Raw genomic sequence first — 27,875 nt, 5'->3', positions numbered from 1 at the left:
TGGAACCAAAAATCTCAAATTTGGACTCTTCAGCACAAAGGATAGATTTCCACCGGTCTAATGTCCATTGCTCGTGTTTCTTGGCCCAAGCAAATCTCTTCTTATTAGTGTCCTTGTAGTGGTTTCTTTGCAGCAATTCAACCACGAAGGCCTGATTCAAGCAGTCTCTTCTGAACAGTTGATGTTGAGATGTGTCTGTTACTTGAACTCTGAAGCATTTTCTTGGGATGCAATTTCTGAGGCTGGTAACTCTAATGAGTTAACTCAGAGGTAACTCTAGGTCTTCTTTTCATGTGGCGGTCCTCATGAGAGAGTTTCATCATAGCGCTTGGTGGTTTTTGCGACTGCACTTGAAGAAACTTTTGAAGTTCTTGAAATGTTCCGTATTGACTGACCTTCATGTCTTAAAGTAATGATGGACTGTCATTTCTCTTTGCTTATTTGAGCTGTTCTTGCCATAATATGGACCTGGTCTTTTACCAAATAGGGCTATCTTCTGTATACCACCCCTACATGTCACAACACAACTGATTGGCTCAGATGCATTAAGAAGGAAAGCAATTCCACAAATTAACTTTTAACAAGGCACACCTGTTAATTGAAACGCATTCCAGGTGATTACCTCATGACGCTGGTTGAGAGATTGCCAAGAGTGTACAAAGCTGTCATCAAGGCAACGGGTGGCTACTTTGAAGAATATAAAATATATTTTGATTTGTTTAACACTTTTTTGGTTACTACATGATTCCATATGTGTTACTTCATAGTTTTGATGTCTTCACTATTATTGTACAATGTAGAAAATAGTAAAAATAATGAAAACCCTGGAATGAGTAAGTGTGTCCAAACTTTTGACTGGTACTGTATATAGGGGAACACTATAACTTGATAAAAACCAGTGTGACGGATGTCAATGTGCAATATTTTTATGATGGGCCTTATTCTATCATAGCACTCATATAATTGTCTGGTTTTTGAGAATGACGAGATAGTAATTGTTCTGGAAAGTGGATTTATATTGGGGGAGGAGCAAGATCTAATCTGTCAAACTGTCAATATTCAATCTCATATTTTGATTTGGGCATAGATTGCGCCATGCATTTTACCCCTCATTTAACTCTTGTGGATCTTCTCCTGCTGTGACCAGAAATAAAGCCATTAGAGGTTCTATTCCAGGAAAGATATGAGGAAAAAACAAAATGTATGCATTTCTATGTCATGTTTTTTTATGAAGAGTTAAAAGACTGTGGGGGGCAGGTCTGCTTTGTTTTTGTATGAAAGGTACAGGCACATAGGGCACAAACCACACATTATTGCCTCCCAGCCAAACTAATGAGTAATTATCTAAAGCAAAGAGGATGACATCTCTTATTATTGGTGTTGTGCCATGTTATAGGCCTTTGGTCAGTCATGACATTACTAAATACTCTTTAGCCTACATAAAATCACAAAATAGAATATTAGAAGCTGTAATTGGAACTGTGAAATGCTCGTGTTCATTTAAAATATAAAAACCTTTCATCTATAACTCACTTATGCTTATTATTTTTATTGAAATAAACAGTATACATTTCTCACATTAAACTTCTCTGGTGGAGGTGTGTTTGGAATTAAGACTTAAACACAAATTATTCTAGACGTTAATTAAGAGATTGATTCATCAAGATCAAAGAGTAATTTTGACTGAAGATCTTGAAAAATATTACAAGTAATAATTATGTATGAAGAATACGTTTAACAGTTTTAAAAGCCTGCTCTTGTTGGATGTCCCAGATTGGCAAGGTAATACTGTATCATTCTTGGAAATGTCCAAGTACCACATTTGCATAGCAGAAAGACATCCAGGATTCAGACATTCCAGAAAGACATCCAGAATTCAGACATTCCAGAATGACATCTCTATGCTACAGAATGTTTGTGTAATGAACACGATGGGAGACAGAGAGCTGTTTTCAAGCACAGGGCACAGCAGGTGTTTATTGTAAAGGACCACAATAGGAGGCATGTACCTGGGTCCAGGAGCAGGCAGAAGGTCATACACAGGGGTCCAAAAAGGCAACAGTACAGGTAGGGAAAAGGCTAGTAACGTCGTCCTGGAGATCAGGCAATATGTTGATAACAGGAAATCCAATAGGCTAAAGTACAGGCAGGGAATAGGCAAAAGGCGTCATTAGTGAGGCAGGCAAAAACTATCATACACAGGAGGATTCAATTACGGGAAAAACAGAGCTCAGATTAGGAATGTGTCACAAAACAAACAATACCTCACAATGATTGGGTGCAAAGAACTGAACTAAATAGTGTGTGATAATGACATACAGGTGTGTGAACAGGTGATCAGAATTCAGGTGATTGGGATCTGGAGAGAGCTGCATTCAGGGGATCTATGTGTTTGAGAGTGTGAGCTGGAAAGTGAGCTGCGTTCAAGGGATCTACGTGTTTGAGAGTGTGAGTTGGAAGCAGACGTTACAGCTTCACACAATTTAAAAAACATTTTATTTATTGAACTTTTATTTAACTAGGCAAGTTAGAACAAATTCTAATTTACAATGACGGCCAAACCCAGACAACGCTGGGCCAATTGTGCACCCTATGGGACTCCCAATCACAGCCGATTGTGATACAGCCTGGAATCGATCCAGGGTCTGTAGTGACACCTCTAGCACTGAGATGCAGTGCCTTAGACCTCTGCGCCATATCCCATGTCTATATATCAGCCAAACCGTTTTAAGGCAGAACATTAGTGCCTTGTAGCGCTCTAATTGCCTCATGTATGGAAAAGCTCTTTGATTGGTGCTGAGGGCCTGTGGGTGGACTCTGATTGGTGTTAGCAGAGTGTCATGGCAGGAGTCCTCTTCCTGGGTCTAACAGTGTACCATACGTCTGCCTTATTTCAGACTCCCTGGGAAGATCTCAGTTGCATACTCCTGGCTGTTGGAGGGAGTAGCAGGGAGGAAACGGGGAAGATCACAATTGCATACTCCTCGTGTCCTCTCTCCTCCTCTCCTCAAAACTCATTGGATGAAAAAGCCAGAGGTCCCTGACCTTCTACTCCAATGGGTTTTGAGAAGGAGACAAGGAGAGAGGACATGAGGAGTATGCAATTGTGATCTTCCCCGTTTCCTCCCTGCTACTCCCCCCAACAGCCAGCTAGCAGGAAATGACTAGAGGCAAGGCCAAATGTGTCAGCATTTGTAAGTTATTCTGCTCCCTCTTGCTCAATGGGAGTTCTCAGGAAGACTTCCCTAAACAAGCGGCTATGCAGACATTCGACATCGGGAGCAGAAGCCACCTCTTACTGTAGCTACAGTAGCCAGAGGCAATATAGAGGGTCGGAAGCTAGAGAGAGATTTACATCAGAAGGGATGTGTTGCACATTTGCTGGATGGCAGGCAGCACATTAAAAATGAATTATACATTAATTGGGGTCTTCCTACAATGATATTTCTCCCTCTTTTCAGATAGAACTGAATTTAAGTGCGTGTGAGGCGCATTACTATCTTGGATTCTTTGCTATTCCTAGAGCTAGCTTTCCCTGACTGGAAAATAACCCCTCTCTGTCCAGTACATTACTAACTCCCATCTTTGAATTCACTTTAAAAAAAAATTATCAATATTCTCACTATCATGAGAATGGTGGAAATTGCCCATTCAGTAGTTACCCTTGCCAGAGAGAGAGAAAGAAGAGGGGAGGGAAAGACAGCGGGAATGGAAGGTTAAGATGGGGACAGGAGGGTGGGGAATGGGGGAGAGAGAGGAGAGAGGGCGGGAGGAATAAGAGGATGGGATAGCGAGGAATGGGAGGGAAGTGTGGAGGAGGTGACGAAGAGATGTAAAAGCATCTGATACCTTCAGTGTTCTCCCTGTCTCCCGGCAACAGTGCCACCAAGTTCATTACACTTCCAAATGCTGCTGCTGCTGTATCCTCTTCCCCCTGGACCTCCCCGTGACAGGCTGTCTTGTTTTTTGGCTGACTCGTGACCCCTGCTTCTGACCCCCGTGTCACATCAACGGCACACTGCCCAGCACAATTGTCATTTGCTCTGGCATGCAAGCTGTTCAATAATGTTTCATCTTCAACTAGAAGGGGGGAGAGGGCCAGAAGGAATAGTACTGTGTGGTCCTGCCTGGTCTGTCTCTGTGTGGTGGTCAGCGTTGTCTGGAAGCAACATAAACTGTTTAATCAGCTGTCCAATGACATGTCATGCAGTACTTTACATTAGCTGTGCAATTTAGTAAGGGAATAAGGAATGGGATATTGATCGGCCATTTTGCACCATGCAGCGCAGTCCTCAACACACCATAAACACCAAGATCAATGAATCAATGCACCATCAATACATACTTGGCCAGTCCTCCTAGTACTTGTTAGGATATTTATCTGAAGCTCTGGTTAACGGTTTGGTTCTCCTTTCCCTATCCATCTCCCCTCCAGGAGTAAACTATGACATCATAAGCCACTCCATCCACCCCCATGGTTCTCTCGAGGTGGACAAAACAACAGTGTTTAGGCTATATTAGTCAACCTATTCAACATATTCGTCAACCTGAGGAACAGTGGTTGAATTGAGCCGGGTTCCTGCATCTAAGACCAAAAAGATAAGTAGCATAAAAAGTAGAATAAAAGTAGGATAGCCTCAAACACAACCATAATCCCTGCTTCACGTCTACATCTCGGTTCAACCCTAACCCCATCCTCTACCACAACCCTAGCCTCTACTACAACCCTAACCCCAGCCTCTACCACAACCCTAGCCTCTACTACAACCCTAACCCCATCCTCTACCACAACCCTAGCCTCTACTACAACCCTAACCCCAGCCTCAACCACAATCCTAACCCGAGCCTCTACTACAACCCTAACCCCAGCCTCTACTACAACCCTAACCCCAGCCTCAACCACAACCCTAGTCTCTACCACAACCCTAGCCTCTACTACAACCCTGACCCCAGCCTCTACCACAACCCTAATCTCTACTACAACCCTAGCTCCAGCCTCTATCACAACCCCAGCCTCTACTACAACCCTGACCCCAGGCTCTACCACAACCCCAGCCTCTACTACAACCCTGACACCAGCCTCTACCACAACCCTAACGTCTACTACAACCCTGACCCCAGCCTCTACCACAACCCTAGCCTCTACTACAACCCTGACCCCAGCCTCTACCACAACCCTAATCTCTACTACAACCCTAGCTCCAGCCTCTATCACAACCCCAGCCTCTACTACAACCCTGACCCCAGGCTCTACCACAACCCCAGCCTCTACTACAACCCTGACACCAGCCTCTACCACAACCCTAACGTCTACTACAACCCTGACCCCAGCCTCTACCACAACCATAGCCTCTACTACAACCCTAACCCCAGCCTCAACCACAATCCTAACCCCAGCCTCTACCACAACCCGAGCCTCTACTACAACCCTAACCCCAGCCTCTACTACAACCCTAACCCCAGCCTCTACCACAACCCTAACCCCAGCCTCTACCACAACCCTAGCCTCTACTACAACCCTAACCCCAGCCTCTACCACAACCCGAGCCTCTACTACAACCCTAACCCCAGCCTCTACTACAACCCTAACCCCAGCCTCAACCACAACCCTAACCCCAGCCTCTACTACAACCCTAACCCCAGCCTCAACCACAACCCTAGTCTTTACCACAACCCTAGCCTCTACTACAACCCTGACCCCAGCCTCTACCACAACCCTAATCTCTACTACAACCCTAGCTCCAGCCTCTATCACAACCCCAGCCTCTACTACAACCCTGACCCCAGGCTCTACCACAACCCCAGCCTCTACTACAACCCTGACACCAGCCTCTACCACAACCCTAACGTCTACTACAACCCTGACCCCAGCCTCTACTACAATCCTGACCCCAGGCTCTACCACAACCCTAACCTCTACTACAACCCTGACCCCAGCCTCTGCCACAACCCTGACCCCAGCCTCTACCACAACCCTGACCCCAGCCTCTACCACAACCCTGACCCCAGCCTCTGCCACAACCCTGACCCCAGTCTCTACTACAACCCTAACCCCAGCCTCTGCCACAACCCTGACCCCAGCCTCTACCACAACCCTAACTCCAGCCTCTGCCACAACCCTGACCCCAGCCTCTACCACAACCCTAACTCCAGCCTCTGCCACAACCCTAACCCCAGCCTCTACCACAACCCTGACCCCAGCCTCTACCACAACCCTAACTCCAGCCTCTGCCACAACCCTGACCCCAGCCTCTGCCTGCCACAACCCTGACCCCAGACCCTACCACAACCCTGACCCCAGCCTCTGCCTGCCACAACCCTGACCCCAACTCTTGCCTTATGTTAAAACCTGTCTCAACCTTACTCCTGACCCGCCCAAATAGAGCTCCCCCACACCAAATTCTCCATTTAACACATGTTGGCCAACCTGGCTTTATCAAATGAGTTCAATTGAAACATCACCCTTGGGCCAAGAGCAGCAAACAGCGAGCTGAAATTCCCTCCCTTTCCCTAGATGTATATTGTCCTGTCAAGGCCTTGTAACTACTTCACCACATGGATGTGTGTGATTCCTCCCTCACAATGGTTGCAGGCAGGCAGAATGGCTTGAGTTGTTAACCTCCCACCACCGTCATGCCCCGGTGACCTCTCTGCTCTCCTTTCCCCTCCTGCTTCATGCCTCATCCTCCTCCACCGTACTGTAGGTCCCTAGCAGGGTATGGTTGGTGGATGCCCAGGGGTCCTGCTGCTGCCTAGAGGCTCAGTAACCCATGGATACTGTTAATCATGGAGACAGGAGGGCCGACTGACGCCATGCCTGGAGCCTGGAGCTTTGCATGGAAGACTGACCTTACACCAATGCTCACCTCTGGGGTTTTGTGTGGGAGGGGCGTGACCATATGACAGTGGTTTACCTCCAAAAGGACTCTGCTTTTTACATTACAGATGGTGGTGAGGTCATCAAAAGGTCTCAACACAAGATTGTTAATATCTACTGCACAGACTAGACAGTATTTAGGATGACAACTTCTCGTTGGGACTGCTCCTCAGTTTACATTACGAAACAGCATTTTCCCTCAGTTTGACCTCAGTCTGACCTTTTTATGCCATGATCTTCGCAGTGGAGTATCTAACATTAAGTTTATTTATGGGGGACAAAATATGGATACATTTGCCACACTACGCAACATATTTAGAAGTTACTTTGTAACTTTATTAGTTACGAGGTTATTCAAACTTTGGATTCATTTAACATTTTAATACACTTGATAATGTTGCATTTTAATGTCAAATGTAATTACGTTTGTAAAAACAACAAATGATGACATTAGCCCCAAGCAAGCTGAGTATACTTACGAAACTAATCTTTCAAGTGTTTATTTATTGTGAAATGGAGACCAGAATGACCTACCACCCAAAAGGTAATTGTAGCACTTGAAACACCCAAACTCAAACTCATTTGAATATTAATAGACAAACACAACCTGTACGTGCTAAAGGCCAAATCACAGCTTATCGTGTGGTAAACACAACAACATTCTCATGTGTTCGAACAGCTAAAATGAAAATGTAACCAGTCTATGGATGTCTCACAGCATTCCTTATTTCTCCCCATCTTGTCCTCAGTGTGAGGTGACTGTTTCCAGTTGTCATCTCCGTACTCTTTTGATAACAGGTAATGATGAGGACGATGTAATCGGTTAGTAGTTCAGACAGGTGCCTAGCTACCAAACAACACCTAACATACTGCATGTTGCTATGCTGCTTCAGTTGAATACCAGCCTTCCTTCAACCACCTGTTTCAGCTCCACCATGGTTCCCCATTCCAACCACCCCTGTGTACCACTCATTACTCACACCATTCCATTTACCTTGCACATATTCCTCCAAATCATAGTCATTTCCATGGCTACAGTGCCATGAAAAAGAAACTGCCCCCTATTTTAGCTTTTTTACCTAAATTTACCTCAATTCCTCCACAGTGATGTGAGAGACTGATCAACAACTACAGGAAGCGTTTGGTTGGAGTCATTGCAGCTAAAGGTGGCACAACCAGTTATTGAGTTTAAGGGAAATTCGTTTTTCACACAGGGGAATTGCATAACTTTGTTTATGAAATAAATTAAATAAGTATATCATTGTTGTGTTATTTGTTCACTTAGGTTCCCTTTATCTAATAGTAGGTTTTGGTTGAAGATCTGATAACATTCAGTATGAAAAATATGTAAAAATAGAGAAAATCAGGGGAAAAGGGGGAAAATACTTTTTCATGTCAGCACTCACTCTCATAGTTGACAGTCATTTTGTGTTTTCTGTCTCTCTCACACGTTTGTTTTTAAGATTAAGACTCTGAACCATCTGGGCCTATTTAGAAGACTTGTGACAGACTAGGGGCAGACGGAGAGGGAACAGAACATTTTGAGGAAAAACACTGAGTGGATCTGTGTTATGTTCGTTGTTTTATCTTCCATGGAAGCTGACAAAGAGCTCTGATTAGAGAAAAGAAGAGCCACTGTTCTATTAGTGTTGAAGCAGTGGTAGAAATATATTTGAATATGCAAATCAGAGATGAAAACCTTAAGCCCCTTAAGCATATCTTTTCAAATTCATGGCAGGTGTTCTATCTGATAAGAGCCCCACTCTTGCCCTCTGAACCTACCTAGCAGACAGGACAAATAACCCTGCTGAGGAGAAAAAATAAAAACAGGTCTTGCTTATCTGTCTGTGTTACCGCCTTCTAGCAGTGTGGTGATGTGGAAAACGCTGCTATCATTGTCAGTTTCCTGTCATTCTCTGAGCTACATTTCTCCCTGTTTCTCCATGTCACATCGGCAGCAACAAGGGTGAGTTTTATGGTTCCTCATGGTGGCATGTCTCCCTTCAGGCCACGTTCATCCCACCACCAGCCCTCCTTCCCTGTCAGCTCAGGTTTATGACTATACTATAATACGGCCTATATCTGATTAACTGAGGGTAAAGTCTAATTGCCCCATCTGACAGACCATCATTATCCTTTGACTATCAAGTGCTTAAAGGGATAGTTCAACCAAATTACATGAACTTGTATTTGTGGCAAAGTAAATTGTACAAAAAGGCACTAGAACCCAGAACCATAAAGCTGGCTAACTGCCCATAGAGAGGCAGAAAAAGGGGACTACTTTCAAAAGTTCCTCTGCTGATTAAAAGGGTATCTCATGTTCAGAAGTAGATTTTCCAGTGTGTCCTTTCCCCCTGAATATTGCTGGGTGAATATTTGCGTTTTCATGTTTAATGTTCTCCTAATTCTCTATCAATTCAAAGTCACTTAGAGCTGAGGGACTGAGTGGTGCGCTGATCTCGCTGCACTCGCTATGTCATTTTCTCATTCCCGCTGATGGCTGTGGTTGGCAACCGTTGTAACAGGCTGGCTGATTAGTGATTAAAATGTTTACATGGGGAAAAAGGTACAGGCAGAGGCACACGCCGCTAAAGGCTACACACTGCACACACAGCTGGCTGCGCATAGACAAACGGCTCCACGGCTGATGTCTTTTTAACTATGTCCTTCACTTGAAACAGGCCTCACTCGGAGTGAGAACGGGAGAGGTAGTGATGCATAAAATCATACGGGCCAATAAGGGTACCATTTTTTCCCAAGTTTAATACCATTTGTCACAGATGAACGCGTTTACAGTGGTACAACAATGTTATAGTTGGCCTTTAGATTCTCTATCAGCTGGCCTCCCATTATGGCTTTCCTCTTAGACTTTGATTGTTGCTTTCATGAGATGTTTAAAATAACAAAACAAATATATCTAACCTATTTTTTAGTTGCTCTTTTATTATGTGCATTACAAATGTAATACATTATTATTAGTATTGTCTGAAATGCTGCAGGACGGGTCCCAGATCCAAGCAGAGGCTATGAGAGTATGATTTACAGAGCAGTACAAACACAGCAGCTGATAGATCAGCTTTAGTGAATCATTGATTTGTTTCCTCTTCTCATTTCAAGGCTCTCCATTTCAAAGCTCTGACGAAGGCCGTGAGGCCGATACGTAAAGCTTATTAAAGATCGGTGATACTATCAAGAGCAGTGTGCGGTTTCCTTTTTCCTTCATAAGGCTCTCCTCCCTACATCACTTTTCTCAATGATTAGCTGGAAAATTAAGTATTTATTTACGAACGGCCATTGTTTGTTTAGGCTTCAGACACACTGGTATGAAAACCTTTAATTTCTTCATTTTGTAAAGGTCTGGTTCCTGAGGTTGTTAAAGCCAGCGGTCCCGATCCTACAGTGCTGACTTGGAGTGGGCTTGGAAGCGTCTGATTCTGAAGGGGGAGAGGTCATAGGAGGGCACTTCTCCCTGGCTCAGTTCACACAGCAGCTTGCCAACGATTGGGCCAAACTTGAATCCATGACCTGGGGGGAGAACCAATCACAGTAAGTGAGGCAGGTAGGTCCTCAAACTCAGAGGCTGCATCTCAAGAGCACCCTATCGGCTTTATATAGGCTCTATAAAGACTTTATATAGGCTCTATAAAGGCTTTATATAGGCTCTATATAGGCTCTATAAAGGCTTTATATAGGCTCTATAAAGGCTCTATAAAGGCTTTATATAGGCTCTATAAAGGCTTTATATAGGCTCTATATAGGCTCTATAAAGGCTTTATATAGGCTCTATAAAGGCTTAATATAGGCTCTATAAAGGCTTAATATAGGCTCTATAAAGACTTTATATAGGCTCTATAAAGGCTTTATATAGGCTTTATATAGGCTCTATAAAGGCTTTATATAGGCTTTATATAGGCTCTATAAAGGCTTTATATAGGCTCTATAAAGACTTTATATAGGCTCTATAAAGACTTTATATAGGCTCTATAAAGGGGGGAATCGTGCACTAAATAGGGCAAATGGTGTCATTTCAGGTTGGCCTAGAGTCTATAATATGCTGAAATATATAACCTGCACCTTGTGGAACACCACAATGGGCCTCTATTAATAGCTTGTGTGTTTCTGGCCCATTGTCTGAGTCGGGCGTCTGTTTGAGCCCTGCATGACGGAGCACATCAAAGAGGACAGGAGCTATTGCTCTGACCGTCACAGGGCATCTATTCATTTAAGTGGGCTCAAGCCAGAGATAAATTAAGGAGATGTGTCCCTCCTTTCAGCGATGAGCCTGCCGTGAGCTGTCAGCCTAGGGGTAAGATGAGGAAACTGACGCTGTACTCAGGAGAGGTGGATTCTTCTTGTTGCTATGGGTCTGAGGGAAAGGAAAACTCTGAATGTCAACCAGGCTTAAGAATGCCTTGCGTGAGTTTTGTCTCTGCCTGATAAACTTCTCAGCGCTCCCATGGATCCAGACGGGCTTTGAAGTCATAAAAGCCTCAGCGATTTACATCCGGGGCTATAGCGAACAAACTGTAGGTCACTCTGACAGTTCGCTGCATGCGTTTTTCGTAGGAAGAGGCGATGGGCCCTCAATGGCCCAAACCAGCTGGGTGCCTTTGTAACTATGGCAACTCCCAGGACTTGCTTTAAAGCACTTGTGCCCATGGCTTTTGATTACTCAAACAGAGGAGAGGAGAAAGAGGAGCTGCAAGTTTTTTGTAGCATTGCGATTAGCCCTGTGCACTGATTGAACACAGCATAGTGCTGCACAGTCTTTACTAGAGCACATGGTTAAAACACTGATAATAATGGTAAATGCAAGCAGAACAGGTTAATAGACCGTGATGAACAGTCACCTCTCCTATGGTTAATTTTCCATAGAAAAAGGACTTGAAAATCAAAATGTCTTACCCCTCAGATTCCACCACCAAGGGACCAATGGGTTCAGAAGCAAAACACTTCTTCAATTCATACTTTCCCTTGTATTGATTATGTGGCTTGTCAAATGGCTTTCTCTAACCCTTGTATTGATTATGTGGCTTGTCAAATGGCTTCCTCTAACCCTTGTATTGATTATGTGGCTTGTCAAATGGCTTCCTCTAACCCTTGTATTGATTATGTGGCTTGTCAAATGGCTTCCTCTAACCCTTGTATTGATTATGTGGCTTGTCAAATGGCTTCCTCTAACCCTTGTATTGATTATGTGGCTTGTCAAATGGCTTCCTCTAACCCTTGTATTGATTATGTGGCTTGTCAAATGGCTTTCTCTAACCCTTGTATTGATTATGTGGCTTGTCAAATGGCTTCCTCTAACCCTTGTATTGATTATGTGGCTTGTCAAATGACTTTCTCTAACCCTTGTATTGATTATGTGGCTTGTCAAATGGCTTCCTCTAACCCTTGTATTGATTATGTGGCTTGTCAAATGGCTTTCTCTAACCCTTGTATTGATTATGTGGCTTGTCAAATGACTTTCTCTAACCCTTGTATTGATTATGTGGCTTGTCAAATGACTTTCTCTAACCCTTGTATTGATTGTGTGGCTTGTCAAATGGCTTCCTCTAACCCTTGTATTGATTATGTGGCTTGTCAAATGGCTTCCTCTAACCCTTGTATTGATTATGTGGCTTGTCAAATGGCTTCCTCTAACCCTTGTATTGATTATGTGGCTTGTCAAATGGCTTCCTCTAACCCTTGTATTGATTATGTGGCTTGTCAAATGGCTTTCTCTAACCCTTGTATTGATTATGTGGCTTGTCAAATGGCTTCCTCTAACCCTTGGAGTTAATCCTCCTTGTTATCCCTGTAGCACTCTCTCTCACCAGCCAACTGCACTGTGTGCCAGCCAGGTCCTTTAAAAGCTATTACAAGTGAAAATGAATTATACATATAATTACTGTAGGAGGCGGCTATCAGAGCAGATGGAACAGGAGCCAGGAGACCCCAGCCGTTGGCCCTTTGGGCCAGGGAGGAGAAGCCCCCCACACTGCCTCACCCGCACCACACAGACAAACATACAGACAGAGAGAGACAGAGAGAGAGAGAGAGAGAGCAGACAGAGAGGGCCCCTGGGCCCTGAGAGCATCTCAAAGACGTTAATTAGGGAATAAAACGGGTCTGGACTCATAGCTCAACTTTTCACCCTTCACAGCCAGCTTGAAAGACTGTCTAATTAAAGGTTGTCTGACTTTTCCCTGTGTAAGATCTCACTCTAAGATAGAGCTACAGTACATAGAGCTGAAGTAGATAGAGAGGGCTCTGTGATGTTCAGCACCACTCTGGACCTGAGTGTGTGCCGGGTCTCAGTGGTGAAAAAACATTTGTGCTCATCCACACACATCCACTATTTTACTGTATGTTGTGAGTGACACTATGGATGCAGTCATGTTGGGGTATGATGTGGGGCTGCAGGACATGTTATGTTGGGCCACAAAGGCTCAGAGGACAATACTCATGTTCAGCACGTACACACCCGAGAAGCCTGCTCCGATGATGATGTTACTATGAGTGGGATGGTGGTCCAGGACAAAATGGTCGTCTGGCGTGACCTGCAACAGAAAGATATGGTGAATTGAGAGAGAGAACAAGAGAGGGGGAGGCAATTCAGGCGAAATGTGTCAATAAGATATTGATGGAGGGAGCGAGAGAGAATGGGAGGGAAAGAGAGAGAAAAAAACTGAGGGAACTAGCAGCTTGGTTAAAGAAACTCATCTGAGAAGAATAAATCCTGTCCATTTTGGACCCCAACTGCCATCTGTTTGGGGATTGGAGATGATATCCAGTAGTGGACAGTGGGGTGAGTTGAAGCAAAGGGGTAAGTGGAGCTACCCTTGTTTCTAGGACACCATACACAAAATGTATCATTTGACCAAATATAATTTAATATAGTCTGTGAGGGAAGAAACCATATAGAAAAAATGGTAAGCAAGTTACACAACATGACCACAATTATCTGGACACCTGCTCATCCAACATCTCATTCCATTAATATGGAGCTGGTCCCCCCTTCGCTGCTCTAACAGCCTCCACTCTTCTGGGAAGGCTTTCCACTAGATGTTTGAATATTGCTGCGGGGACTTGCTTCCATTCAGCCACAATAGCATTAGTGAGGTCTGGCACTGATGTTGGACGTTCCAATTGGGCGTTCCAATTCATCCCAAAGGTGTTCGATGGGGTTGAGGTCACAGCTCTGTGCAGGCAAGTCAAGTTTTTCCACACCAATCTTGACAAACCATTTCTGTATGGACCTCACTTTGTACACGGGGGATTTGTCATGCTGAAAAAGGAAAGGGCCTTCCCCAAACTGTTGTCACGAAGTTGGAAGCACAAAATCGTCTAGAATGTCATTGTATGCTGTAGAGTTAAGATTGCCCTTCACTGGAACTAAGGGGCCTAGCCCAACCCATGAAAAACAGCCCCAGACCATTATTCCTCCTCCACCAAACTTTACAGTTGGCACTAAGCATTCAGGCAGGTAAGTGTTGTCCTGGCATCCGCCAAACCCAGATTCATCCGTCAGACTGCCAGATGGTGAAGCGTGATTCATCACTCTAGAGAACACGTTTCCATTGCTCCAGAGGCCAATGGCGGCGAGCCTTACACCACTCCAGCCGATGCTTGGCATTGCGCATGGTGATCTTATGCATATGTGCGGCTCCCGACCAACAGTTCTTGTGCTGACGTTGCTTCCAGAGGCAGTTTGAAACTCAATAGTGAGTGTTGCAACCGAGGACAGATGGTTTTTATGCGCTACGCGCTTCAGTACTCGGCGGTCCCATTCTCTGCGCTTGTGTGGCCTACCACTTCGCGGCTGAGCCGTTTTTGCTCCTAGACGTTTCCACTTCACAATAACAGCACTTACAGTTGAACGGGGCAGCTCTAGCAGGGCAGAAATTTGACGAACTCACTTGTTGGCATCCTATGACGGTGCCACGTTGAAAGTTGCTGAGCTCTTCAGTAAAGCCATTCTACTGCCAATGTTTGTCTATGGAGATTGCATGGCTGTGTGCTCGATTTTATACACCTGTCAGCAACGGGTGTGGCTGAAATAGATGAATCCACTCATTTGAAAGGGTGTCCACATACTTTTGTATATATAGGGTAGGTCCCAAAAACTTTTCAACAAGTCAAATTATTGTATTGTTGGGCCTTCGAGTCCAGGCTCTGTCGCAGCCGGCCGCGACCGGGAGGCCCATGGGGCGGCGCACAATTGGCCCCGCGTCGTCCGGGTTAGGGAGGGTTTGGCCGGCAGGGATATCCTTGTCTCATCGCGCACTAGCGACTCCTGTGGCGGGTCGGGCGCAGTGCACGCTGACACGGACGCCAGGTGTACGGTGTTTCCTCCGAAACATTGGTGCGGCTGGCTTCCGGGTTGCATGGGCATTGTGTCAAGAAGCAGTGCGGCTTGTTTGGGTTGTGTTTCGGAGGACGCATGGCTCTCGACCTTCGCCTCTCCCGAGTCCGTACGGGAGTTGCAGCGATGAAACAAGACTGTAACTACTACCAATTGGATACCACGAAATTGGGGAGAAAAAGGGGTGAAAATACAAAAGAAAATTAAAATGTATGCATTGTTAGAAGTTTCATTCTTGTATCTAAACCAAAGTAGATAATAAAGATTGTTCTATACATCAGTTGGGGTCTCTATAAGCTTCAATATGAGGTCCTAAACCTAGCAAGATGGTGCATCCTTGCAGCTATGTGGGATAATATAGTCAAAATGTTTGCCTTGGGGTATATTCAGGCAATTGTTGAGCCAATGGCAAGTTAATTGTTTTCTTCCCAGGCATAATGCAAGGCCTTATCGCTGGGATATGAGGTAACTACAGGGCCTGGCCTGGCCTATGTTAAAAGTGTTTAAAAAAGTACAAAGTGTTTGTTAGATGTTAAGTCTGTGTTGAAATATGCTTAAAATGGTTAAAAGACAAACAAGTGATTGTGTTAGGGAAATAAAGATAGACATGGTTTTAAATGGTAGTGGTAATATTTTATTGAGTTCAGAAATTTGTAGGCAGCTCAACTTACCACATACCCGGACAAGCTATGTTTTCAAAACTGTAATGTTTACATGAATTCTGATTTGTTTCCTGGGATATACAACATCCTGAAATATATGTAGACGGAGTGATGCTGAATGTAAAAATGGCTCAACTTACCCCATTCTCCCTACTGTGCCCCACTCTCCCTACTGTGCCCCACTCTCCCTACTGTGCCCCACTCTCCCTACTGTGCCCCACTCTCCCTACTGTGCCCCACTCTCCCTACTGTGCCCCACTCTCCCTACTGTGCCCCACTCTCCCTACTGTGCCCCACTCTGCCTACTGTGCCCCACTCTGCCTACTGTGCCCCACTCTGCCTACTGTGCCCCACTCTCCCTACTGTGCCCCACTCTCCCTACTGTGCCCCACTCTCCCTACTGTGCCCCACTCTCCCTACTGTGCCCCACTCTCCCTACTGTGCCCCACTCTCCCTACTGTGCCCCACTCTGCCTACTGTGCCCCACTCTCCCTACTGTGCCCCACTCTGCCTACTGTGCCCCACTCTGCCTACTGTGCCCCACTCTGCCTACTGTGCCCCACTCTGCCTACTGTGCCCCACTCTGCCTACTGTGCCCCACTCTCCCTACTGTGCCTCTCCCTACTGTGCCCCACTCTCCCTACTGTGCCCCACTCTCCCTACTGTACCCCACTCTCCCTACTGTGCCCCACTCTCCCTACTGTGCCCCACTCTGCCTACTGTGCCCCACTCTCCCTACTGTGCCCCACTCTCCCTACTGTGCCCCACTCTCCCTACTGTGCCCCACTCTCCCTACTGTGCACCACTCTCCCTACTGTACCCCACTCTCCCTACTGTGCCCCACTCTCCCTACCGTGCCCCACTCTGCCTACTGTGCCCCACTCTCCCTACTGTGCCCCACTCTCCCTACTGTGCCCCACTCTCCCTACTGTGCCCCACTCTCCCTACTGTGCCCCACTCTCCCTACTGTGCCCCACTCTGCCTACTGTGCCCCACTCTGCCTACTGTGCCCCACTCTGCCTACTGTGCCCCACTCTGCCTACTGTGCCCCACTCTGCCTACTGTGCCCCACTCTGCCTACTGTGCCCCACTCTGCCTACTGTGCCCCACTCTCCCTACTGTGCCCCACTCTCCCTACTGTGCCCCACTCTCCCTACTGTGCCCCACTCTCCCTACTGTGCCCCACTCTGCCTACTGTGCCCCACTCTGCCTACTGTGCCCCACTCTGCCTACTGTGCCCCACTCTCCCTACTGTGCCCCACTCTGCCTACTGTGCCCCACTCTGCCTACTGTGCCCCACTCTGCCTACTGTGCCCCACTCTGCCTACTGTGCCCCACTCTGCCTACTGTGCCCCACTCTGCCTACTGTGCCCCACTCTGCCTACTGTGCCCCACTCTGCCTACTGTGCCCCACTCTGCCTACTGTGCCCCACTCTGCCTACTGTGCCCCACTCTCCCTACTGTGCCCCACTCTGCCTACTGTGCCCCACTCTCCCTACTGTGCCCCACTCTCCCTACTGTGCCCCACTCTGCCTACTGTGCCCCACTCTGCCTACTGTGCCCCACTCTGCCTACTGTGCCCCACTCTGCCTACTGTGCCCCACTCTGCCTACTGTGCCCCACTCTCCCTACTGTGCCCCACTCTGCCTACTGTGCCCCACTCTGCCTACTGTGCCCCACTCTGCCTACTGTGCCCCACTCTCCCTACTGTGCCCCACTCTCCCTACTGTGCCCCACTCTCCATGCAGTAGACTACTCTGACTAAGGGGCAGGAATGACATGTGGTTTCCAATGATATTCAGTGTCTGTGATGTTTTCCATTAGTGTTTGAATCCCAAAGGTAATGCAGCCGTGCAGCATGTGATGTGATTGGCATGGCAAACAGGGCAATGGTTCTCTCTCTGCATTTTCAACTCCAGAACCACCCTCATCCCATTTATATTCTGTACCTTGCCTTGGTAGGAAGATCAAAGATTTTTAGATTATAAATAATGAAGCCCAACTGAAAAGATTTTGGTATTCTAATTGTTCAGAGTAAATTGCCATTGTGGGCCATTACTGTATTATGGCCATTACTGTATTATGGCCATTACTGTATTATGGCCATTACTGTATTATGGCCATTACTGTATTATGGCCATTACTGGGATACAGTAAGCAGCAGAGATGTTAACGGTGTGTACATGTTTTTTTAATTGAACCTTTATTTAACGAGGCAAGTCAGTTAAGAACAAATTATTATTTACAATGACCGCCTACCCCGGCCAAACCCAGACGACACTGGGCCAATTGTGCCCCACCCTATGGGACTCCCAATCACAGCTGGTTGTGATTCAGCCTGGAATCAAACCAGGGTCTGTAGTGACACCTCTAGCACTGAGATGCAGTGCCGTAGACCACTGTGCCACTCGGGAGCCCCATGCAGCTCTGAAACGGGTAATACTCACTGTGTACATGCAGCTCTCCACCACAGCAGGGATGGGCACCAGGCCAGGGAAGCAGCGGGTGATGTAGCGCTGTAGGATGTCTATGTCCCCCTTGTCCGTCTGTCTGTCTCTCTCATCAGGGTCCGTCTCAGGGCCCGTGTGGTAGCAAATCTTCAAAAAGAGAAGAAAAACAACATCAACTGACCTTTATGCAAACAAACTGTATTGAACGTAATTAGAGTCTGAGTGCCCTTACCAGGAACATCGACTGTACGTAGAACAGTATAAGGCCTATGTCATGTAAATGCAATGTTCTATGAAGTGTCCACATTTTGTTTTGAAAGGTAATTAAATGTGTGGCAGCATTTTGTTTTGAAAGGTAAATAAAAATGGTTTAGCCTGACCGAGCATTAGCCATCTATCTACAGTACATGGGTTACAAAGCACTGTTGACTACACCACAGAGTGAATGATGTGATGTGTCACAGCCATCTGTCCCTCTCCTTTGCATGCATGTGCTGCTATTACTCTCCCAACTCCTGCTGGCTCGCCATCATGCTCAAAATAGAGATGGAATAGAAAATGGAAGCGCAACACAGACAAGATTCCCCTGTGATTATGTATCAGGAAGTGTTGGAGAAGTTTGGGGGCTGACAGTGTTGCTGCCCTACTTCTGAGCTCAGCAATAGTTGAATGTATTTATATTTAAATTCAACATAATAAGACTAGGAAACAGTGTAATAAAGGTGGTTTGGTGAACTATGCTTGTATGGTTAGTAACCTTGCTTGAGACCTAAAGCAAATGCATCATTGAATCTTGTGTGGAACATTATGGTATCTAAAAGCCCAAACCTTCATCAGGCCTGGGTACTCATTGGATGGGAGGCCGTAGATGTGATGCTTGGCCTCCTCTGACTCCAGCTGAATGAAGCAGGGGAAGCGGTGCTGGACGTTGTAGGAGCCAGGGATCTTCTCTCTCCAGTAGCACACGTTGATCTTTAGCACCTAGTTAACCAGGGGAGCCACAGACATCAGCACAGTGCAAGGACCCGGGGCCCAGGTATAGGCCTCCATAAAAATTATTCTTAGTTTGATTAGGGATTTGATTAAAGAAGATCCTTGCACTTGGGAAGATGTTTCCCTCCCCCTCCTACCTCCCTCAAAGACAAAAAAAAAGACTCAAAGACTCTAGCCATCCTAGTCATAGACTGTTCTCTCTGCTACCGCACGGCAAGCGGTACCGGAGCGCCAAGTCTAGGTCCAAGAGGCTTCTAAACAGCTTCTAGCCCCTAGCCATAACATCTCATCAAATAGCTACCCAGACTATTTGAATTGCCCCCCCCCCCCCCCCTCACACACACACACTTTTACACTGCTGCTACTCTCTGTTATTATCTATGCATAGTCACTTTAATAACTCTAACTCCTGCATGTACATATTACCTCAACTACCTCGACTAACCGGTGCCCCCGCACATAGACTCTGTACCTGTACCCCCTATATATAGCCTCGCTATTGTTATTTTACTGCTGCTCTTGAATTGTTTGTTACTATTATTTCTTATTTCACTGTAAAGGTCTGTATTTGGCGCGTGTGACAAATAAAATTTGATGTTACCCATTACCATCGTTGTATCGAATCCAACTGCAATTACAAAGGTAGCGGTGGTGTAGCGGCAGTAAGAATGGGGATTTAATGAAATGCATACACACTCAGACAAATCACATCTTCCCAGTACGTGGTAATAAGGACACAATGTTCGCTAGCTTTCAGTTTAATAAACTAACAGGCAGCCGTCTCATTCTGGGGACCATCAAAATTCAGTAGGTGGAGAGAGAGCAGTATTTAAGGCAAGCTCATGCCTCATACTTTCTCTATGTGCTCACTCAGGCATGGCTTCCACGGGCCCCTCTCGCTATCCTGAATAATGCAATTCCAATACAAACTCCAATTCTCAACTTAAATAACGCCCAGTATTTCTTTCATCACCTTTTCTTTTGGGTGGGTGATATATTGTGAGATTGCTTGGCTGGCTCCATCACCTACCGCCATGTGTAAAAGATAGTCTAGGAATGGGTTTGTTTAGTTTATTCCTCATAGTAGACCGAATGTTCCGCCAGCACTGGGCTGCAGACTCTCCCTCTTGGTTTGCTGTGAACCAACCAGAGCTATGGCGAGTCATCACTCCCTGCTTATAGTCTGGGGGAGGGAAGCCTATATTGAGTGAGATTGGACTTGTTTTTCGACTTGGGGTTGGACAAAATGTTGCCCTTATCTACTGACATTAATGATGTGATGGGGTATGGGTTTTATGGTTGCATGCTGAACTCTGGAATAGAGCTTTAAATCCTTTATGCTTGAAATCCTTTCTTAAATCTCGTGTCGTCAAATACATGCTCCATAAAGCTCAATTGCAACTGCCTTATTGTCTATTTGTGTTTGAGTGCATAACATCTGTGACACTGCGGTTTGACCATATCAAAGATATGGAGCATATCATAGTATGCCTTGTGTGACAGTAGTGGACTGCATTCCACTGGAGTGTGAGCTCCTGTTAGAGGTAGTGAGTTGGCTGGTTCTACAGTGAGTAGCCTACCTGCAGTGGTAGCTGAAGGCCTGTGTGGGACAGCAGGGTGTTGGCCCAGGGTCCAGCTGTGATCACCAAGCGCTTAGCTCTGTACACCCCACTGACTGTCGTCACGGTTACCACAGAGCCCGGTGTGATGTCAATCACCTTCTGTGCGTCCTTGATCACGCCCCCCAGTTTCTGGAACTGTCCCTGGTGATGGAGAGAGAGAACGATTACGTTTAGTGTAAGGTGTGTTCAAAATGAATGAGACCAAACTGACACAGAGGAACCTTAGTAACTGAAGTGGAATAGTATCAAGCAGGTAACATGTAAATAAACCTAACATAATGCAAGTGAAGTTTACAGTCCATATAAGCATCCCAGTGACAACAAATCCTGAGGTGAACTTCTCCTCCGTTGAGGGTTAATTAAAGTTTAACAGGAAGTGGAATGTGGATGTCTAGGCAGGTATAAGACAGACAACCAAGGGGCAGGGCAGCTGAAACCGTAATAAAGCAGTCTTAATATCTAGTAGATTAGAGTGCAGGTAAGAGACCTGGATGCCTATGTGGGTTTTATCTCTCAGACCTGGATGCCTGAGAGATACAACCTATCTGCTGATTGTGATGAATTGTCTATAGAGCTCCGAGACAGGATTGTGTCGAGGCACAGATCTGGGGAAGATACCAAAAATGTCTGTAGCATTAAAGGTCCCCAAAATCACAGTGGCCTCCATCATTCTTACATGGAAGAAGTTTGGAATCACCAAGACTCTTCCTAGAGTTGATAGTAGCTGGTAAGTTGTAGTAAGCTGTTAGTAGCCCATGTGCCTAACCCTAATAATTTGGTCCCTTTCCCCCTCATAACTTGGTGGTGCACATGTAGCCTATAGCCTGTTTTAGAGAAAGGTAATCATCGAATATTGTAAGAGCTTTCATTGTCTGCTTATATGCCCCCTTATTTATCCTACGGTTCTGACTTGGTGTACAGGGATAATATTGTAAGAACGACCCATGTTATGAATTCTGTCGCTGTACATTTTGAAATTGCTGAACAGTTATATTGACTACGTCTGTCCTAGCTCGCTCATTAATGTCTTCATCGAAATGACGTATTGCCTCTTATGCGCTCATTGTTCCCTTATGCCATAATTTGCACATCTCAATTGTCAGTAGTAACCACATTTGTTTAAGCAAGTCAGCAATATCAGCTATGTTTTTTTAAAAGGCAGTAAATGAGGCTGAATGAACTGTTTCGCTGCCAGACAAGGCTCCGTAGATATCCAGGTGTAGCGGTGATAAGGATTCACTCCATGGTGCTGAAAATAAAACTCTGCTGTTGGGACAGCTTTATGTAGGCCCTAACAGTTTGTGGGTACCGTTTGTCACCGTTATAGTGCAATTTATGTATTGTTTAGTGTTGTGTTGTGTAGTGGCTTTGCTGGCATGCATCAACAACAAACATTGAGTTTTCCCCACCAAGATTTACATGCTAAAATCACCACTGCCCGATTAGTGGAAAAACACTCATGGTTATGCACATGTGCAAACTCTCAAAGACACAGATACCCCACCCCTTCACAACATCAATGAATCACGATCGACGCTGGCAGATTGTGAGACAGAATGTTGATAGGAGGTTATGAAACTAGACAGACAGAATGAGAATGTGTAACAGGGTTGTAACAGCGCCATTTCACATCCGTTACAAATGCATGGTGGTAATCTTACCGGCTGCAGAAACATCTATTATCACGACTAATGACAAGTTGTAATGTATGCTTTATGCTTGATCTGAACAACAGAGAGGAAAAATCTGTTCAATCAATACAAGACAGGATAATTGTTCCGAGGCAGCAGTAAAATAATAAAGCATTTCACTTGGTGTTTTCAGGCTGTTTCTCTCCAATGCTTTGTTTCTCCCTGCCAATGTCTGAATAAACTCAATTCAATGCTATAAAAAGTTCCTATGTCGATTGTTATTGTTGTAAAAAAAACACTACTTTTGTCATTGTAGTATGTGTACCTAGGCATATGAATTAAATATGGTATATGAGACCTATTTGTCATCGTTCAGTTCATATTTTCTTTGTCTATCTGTCTCCCTCACGCCATATACAGTATTCCCAAATTGTGTGTACAAGCCATCATGTATTTCCTAATTAGTGGTCAAAACACAATTACCTAGCTGCTGATAAGCACTAATGAATGATCATTACAGAGCCAAACACTCATTGGGGTAATGTAAAGGACAAACAGGACAGCACTAAAGGAAAGGGAGAGCTGTACTTTATGGAGGTCTTATCACACCCTAGAAGAGGCACTGAGACAATGTGGGTTAAAGGTACATGGCCAATCAATTAACTGCATCTGGTAATAATGACCTCCTCTAGGATGCAAACATAATCCAGAATGCCTTTTACAGATTTGTAAGCAATACATACCAAACTGTTTGCCACTTTTACCTTTACACTTTTGAGTGTTCGGTCAGCGTACAGCATCTTACCTGTACAGTTTTGAGTGTGCGGTCAGCGTACAGCATCTTACCTGTACCGTTTTGAGTGTGCGGTCAGTGTACAGCATCTTACCTGTACAGTTTTGAGTGTGCGGTCAGTGTACAGCATCTTACCTGTACCGTTTTGAGTGTGCGGTCAGTGTACAGCATCTTACCTGTACCGTTTTGAGTGTGCGGTCAGTGTACAGCATCTTACCTGTACAGTTTTGAGTGTGCGGTCAGTGTACAGCATCTTACCTGTACCGTTTTGAGTGTGCGGTCAGTGTACAGCATCTTACCTGTACCGTTTTGAGTGTGCGGTCAGTGTACAGCATCTTACCTGTACAGTTTTGAGTGTGCGGTCAGCGTACAGCATCTTACCTGTACCGTTTTGAGTGTGCGGTCATCGTACAGCATCTTACCTGTACCGTTTTGAGTGTGCGGTCAGCGTACAGCATCTTACCTGTACCGTTTTGAGTGTGCGGTCAGCGTACAGCATCTTACCTGTACCGTTTTGAGTGTGCGGTCAGCGTACAGCATCTTACCTGTACCGTTTTGAGTGTGCGGTCAGCGTACAGCATCTTACCTGTACCGTTTTGAGTGTGCGGTCAGCGTACAGCATCTTACCTGTACCGTTTTGAGTGTGCGGTCAGCGTACAGCATCTTACCTGTACCGTTTTGAGTGTGCGGTCAGCGTACAGCATCTTACCTGTACCGTTTTGAGTGTGCGGTCAGCGTACAGCATCTTACCTGTACCGTTTTGAGTGTGCGGTCAGCGTACAGCATCTTACCTGTACCGTTTTGAGTGTGCGGTCAGCGTACAGCATCTTACCTGTACCGTTTTGAGTGTGCGGTCAGCGTACAGCATCTTACCTGTACCGTTTTGAGTGTGCGGTCAGCGTACAGCATCTTACCTGTACCGTTTTGAGTGTGCGGTCAGTGTACAGCATCTTACCTGTACCGTTTTGAGTGTGCGGTCAGCGTACAGCACTCCGGCAGTGGTGTCCACCAGGGCTGCGTTTCCCTGGGACAGGTTAACATGGGGGATGTGTTGGCTGAACTCCTCCCTCGGCAGGATCACTATGGGAACCTTGTTCCTCTCCAGGGTGGACTTGAACACCTGGTAGTCCCCCTGCTCTGGACCCATCACTAGCAGACCTGTACGTCTGGGAGAGGAGGTCATAATCATCATGTAGTGAATGTCCTGTTTTCATTTGTGGAAATAAATCAACTAAGATAAACTAAGGCCTAGATTCAATCCGTATCACGGAAGATCCGCACAATAGCACAATTCAAATGTAGAATCAAGTTTCCGCGTTTACGGAGACTGAATTCACGGTATACGTTGCATATGTTGGCTCAACCGGAAATTACCTTTAAATTACAATTGCGCTATAATGCGGATCTTCCGTGATACGGAATTGATCTAGCGCTAAACTAAAATCATTGGGGTTCAGAGAACCATGATCACATGATGAATAACCATGTCTGAGACCTGAAGACATGCGTTAGCCCCCCGAGCTAATGGCTTTTAGCTCAGCAGACTAACACAGTCTTGTGATACCACCGGAGGCTGCTAAGGGGAGGATGGCTCATAATAATGGCTGGAACGGAGCGAATGGAATGGCATTTGAAACCATTCTAACAATTCTGCTCCAGCTATTACTGTGAGCCCGTCCTCCTCAATTAAGGTGCCAACCAACCTTCTGTGTGTGATACATAGAAGACCCTGGATGAAAACCCAGTCGTCACATTTGCAAGTGGTTTGAACCACACAATCAATCAACAGCTTACCTGTAAGCATACTGTAAATCACAGATGGCCTCTTACAATCTAATCTAATGAAGGCAATCTGATGAAACAACAGTTTGTAAACCGAGTACACTGAGAATATTTAATCCTAGCCTGTGGTAAGTTATAAGATCTCAGAGTGAAAGGTTATGAAAAACAGGGGGCCCTAATGCAGCAGTCTGGTTGATGGATGGATGGCTGGCCTGCCCTATGAGAACAGTGCTTTCTAAAGGCTGCTCCAACATCTGTCAACCGACATGACGCATGAGCCAGCACCTGCTAACGGCCTTACCCGTTCATCAGAGAATTTTAGGAGTGTTTGTGTGTGTGTGTGTGTGTGTTTGTGTGTGCACATGTGTGTGAGAACGAAGGAGAGAGTGAAGCGTGAGTGCATGTAAGGTCCTAAACATGATACATGCTTCCATGCCACCCATGTCACGCTGTGTGACACTGGTTTGCTGGTTGCAATGTATGTGTGGCCATACTACTATGCAGAAGGGCCTGTAGTCAAAGGGATTTTGGTTATTGTCCAACCCATCTCAAAGTCTATCCTCAGGGCTGAGAAATACAAATACAAATTGTTCAGAAAGATTCACGCAGCCATAGCTTCAATATTTCTCATTGTGCTGCAGTTTTAGCCAGCCCAAGGGCACAGGTGGCCTTAGTGTGGGGACCGATCAGTCATCTGCCGTGGATGGCTGCTCCGAGGGAGGGAGATCTATAGCTATTGTGTGCTTGCCTTGGGAACATAACATGGGTGCGGTACAAGACTGGTGATTGATCCATCAGTCATCTAACAGTATAATGATCAATTTGTTATGCAGCTGACTGATACTGACAACCAAAATGGCTTTCAAACTAAGACAATGGTTCAGGGAAGCTTTAGGTGGGGAGGCAGAGGTTGAAGGCTCTGACAGTCTGGCTCTAACTTTGATCCTGCTGTAGTATTTACAAGAACAAACCCTCCTCGCTCTGGGAATGAGATTTGGGGTTTATTGAGATGAAAAATCCTTGTTCCACATTCCAAGGCAGGCAGGGAGCTGTCTGGGGTGATTCAGTGACGTGCGGGGTAATGAGAAAGTCATCCATCTATAGCTCACACAGATTGAGTTGCTGCTTGAACACTGGTGAAACACATTGAATGTGACAAATCTGTGTTCTGGTATAAAGCTTTCACAATGTTCTTCTAACGCTGCTTCCCCCTATTGAGACAGACCTTATACTTTTTCTTAAGGTACTCACCTGTACAGCTTGACGTTAGCCTCTTTCTCCAGCTGAGACCAGAGCTGATAACACTCCTCCATCATGTGGGTGTAGTAGTCCTCGTCATAGGCCTTGCGGATGATGCGTGTCTGGCCATGAGAGCTGCCACGAGAGTGCGGCAGAACAAACTGAGGAACAAGGCATTCAGAAACAGAGTTGGAGTTGCCATTGTCATATTCACAGGACCTTTTACCCTAGCCTTTTGGGGCCCTAAGCAAAACTTTGGCATGGAGCATAGAGAAAACGTTGCTGTTTTAAAGCAAGTTTGCACAATTTTACACATTATACCATGGGGTGGAGAGAAGATTTAGCAGTTTTATAAATCATGCAATTCTACTCATTTTGCCATGGGGTGGAGAGAAACCTTTGCAGTTTCACAGCAAATTTTCTGCAATTCTACACATTTTGCCATTTTCTTATGATTTCTGAGTGAGTGACTAAGAAAATCAATGGGGGCCCCCTGGAGGTCAGGCCCCCTGGCTGTCAGTAATTCTAACATGATTACTATATTACTAAGGGGTGGCAGGTAGCCTAGTAGTTAGAGCATTAACTGTTGCTAGATCGAATCCTGGAGCTGATAAGGTTAAAATCTGTCGTGCTGCCCCTGAACAAGGCAGTTAACCCTGTGTTCTCCGGTAGGCCGTCATTGTAAATAAGAATTTGTTCTTAACTGACTTGCCTAGTTAAATAAAGGTAAAAATAAATAAAAAGTACTACAAGTTTAGATAGCTGGCTAGACTAATTTACCAATCTAAAAAATGTTAGCTGACGTGGTCTGATTTAGTGACTTGTCAGTGATTGACATAACAAGAGAAAAACTGCTTACACATAACAGCCAGTCCAAATATAAAAATACAAAGAAAAACGTTATCACTTCTAAATAAATAATAACCCAGTCAATCATGCAATTATGCGATGTAGGTTCAGTTGGTAGACATGGCGATTCCCACGAGGGACCATCACGACAATGTATGCACTCACTACAGTAAATCACTTTGGATAAAAGCGTCTGCTAAATTACAAAAAGTAGACTACCAACAAGTCGTTGCATTGTAGTTGACACCATATAAATTATGTTGTTGGTTGACACGTTGTAACTGTTGCCAAATCGCTTTATAAATTACAAACCTGTTCAAGTAGAAGTGTTTTCTTGTTATTTTTCGCAAGGTTATAGGCAGTGAAAGAGCCCTGAACCCCGGCTCCTATCACTATGCAGTCGTAGTCTCGGGAAGACATGTCTTGAGTCTGATTTAGCCTGTATTCACAGCGCACCGCGACTCCACATTTGACCCGTGTTAAATTACTCCAGTTCAGCCCACTTGCCAAAGTTTCCGTTATGTAACAACGACTGACAGCATGTTCAAGTCTACACTACATGTGCGGCGTTCAGAACAACTGTGGACTCGAATAATACGAGGTTAAATCATGACTTCAGTGATCTTCACG

The 27,875-nt window shown here is 45.4% G+C and overlaps 1 protein-coding gene across 4 annotated transcripts; it reads right to left on the bottom strand.

Moving 5' to 3' along the window:
* Positions 1 to 1,946: 1,946 nt before the first annotated feature.
* On the bottom strand, positions 1,947 to 27,875 carry pipox (pipecolic acid oxidase). 4 transcript variants are annotated; one of them, XM_071359742.1, is made up of 9 exons: positions 27,558 to 27,875; positions 26,409 to 26,557; positions 24,331 to 24,541; positions 20,910 to 21,092; positions 19,165 to 19,317; positions 18,334 to 18,483; positions 13,340 to 13,419; positions 12,769 to 12,857; positions 9,615 to 10,402 (listed from the first exon to the last, which is right to left on the bottom strand). In XM_071359742.1, the coding sequence occupies exons 1-9, from the start codon at positions 27,663 to 27,665 to the stop codon at positions 10,272 to 10,274; spliced, it is 1,254 nt and encodes a 417-aa protein (XP_071215843.1). In that variant the 5' UTR covers positions 27,666 to 27,875; the 3' UTR covers positions 9,615 to 10,271. The 4 variants fall into 4 exon arrangements, with proteins under 4 accessions (XP_071215846.1, XP_071215843.1, XP_071215845.1 ...); XM_071359745.1 differs by lacking the exons at positions 9,615 to 10,402; positions 12,769 to 12,857 and adding an exon at positions 1,947 to 2,135 and having other exon boundaries at positions 13,344 to 13,419; positions 27,558 to 27,868; XM_071359744.1 differs by lacking the exon at positions 12,769 to 12,857 and having other exon boundaries at positions 27,558 to 27,868.

Source organism: Salvelinus alpinus, chromosome 22 (assembly GCF_045679555.1).
Source record: "Salvelinus alpinus chromosome 22, SLU_Salpinus.1, whole genome shotgun sequence".
Lineage (NCBI taxonomy): Eukaryota > Metazoa > Chordata > Actinopteri > Salmoniformes > Salmonidae > Salvelinus > Salvelinus alpinus.
Note: the sequence above shows the minus strand (reverse complement) of the source record. Positions and strands in the feature narration are given on the sequence as shown.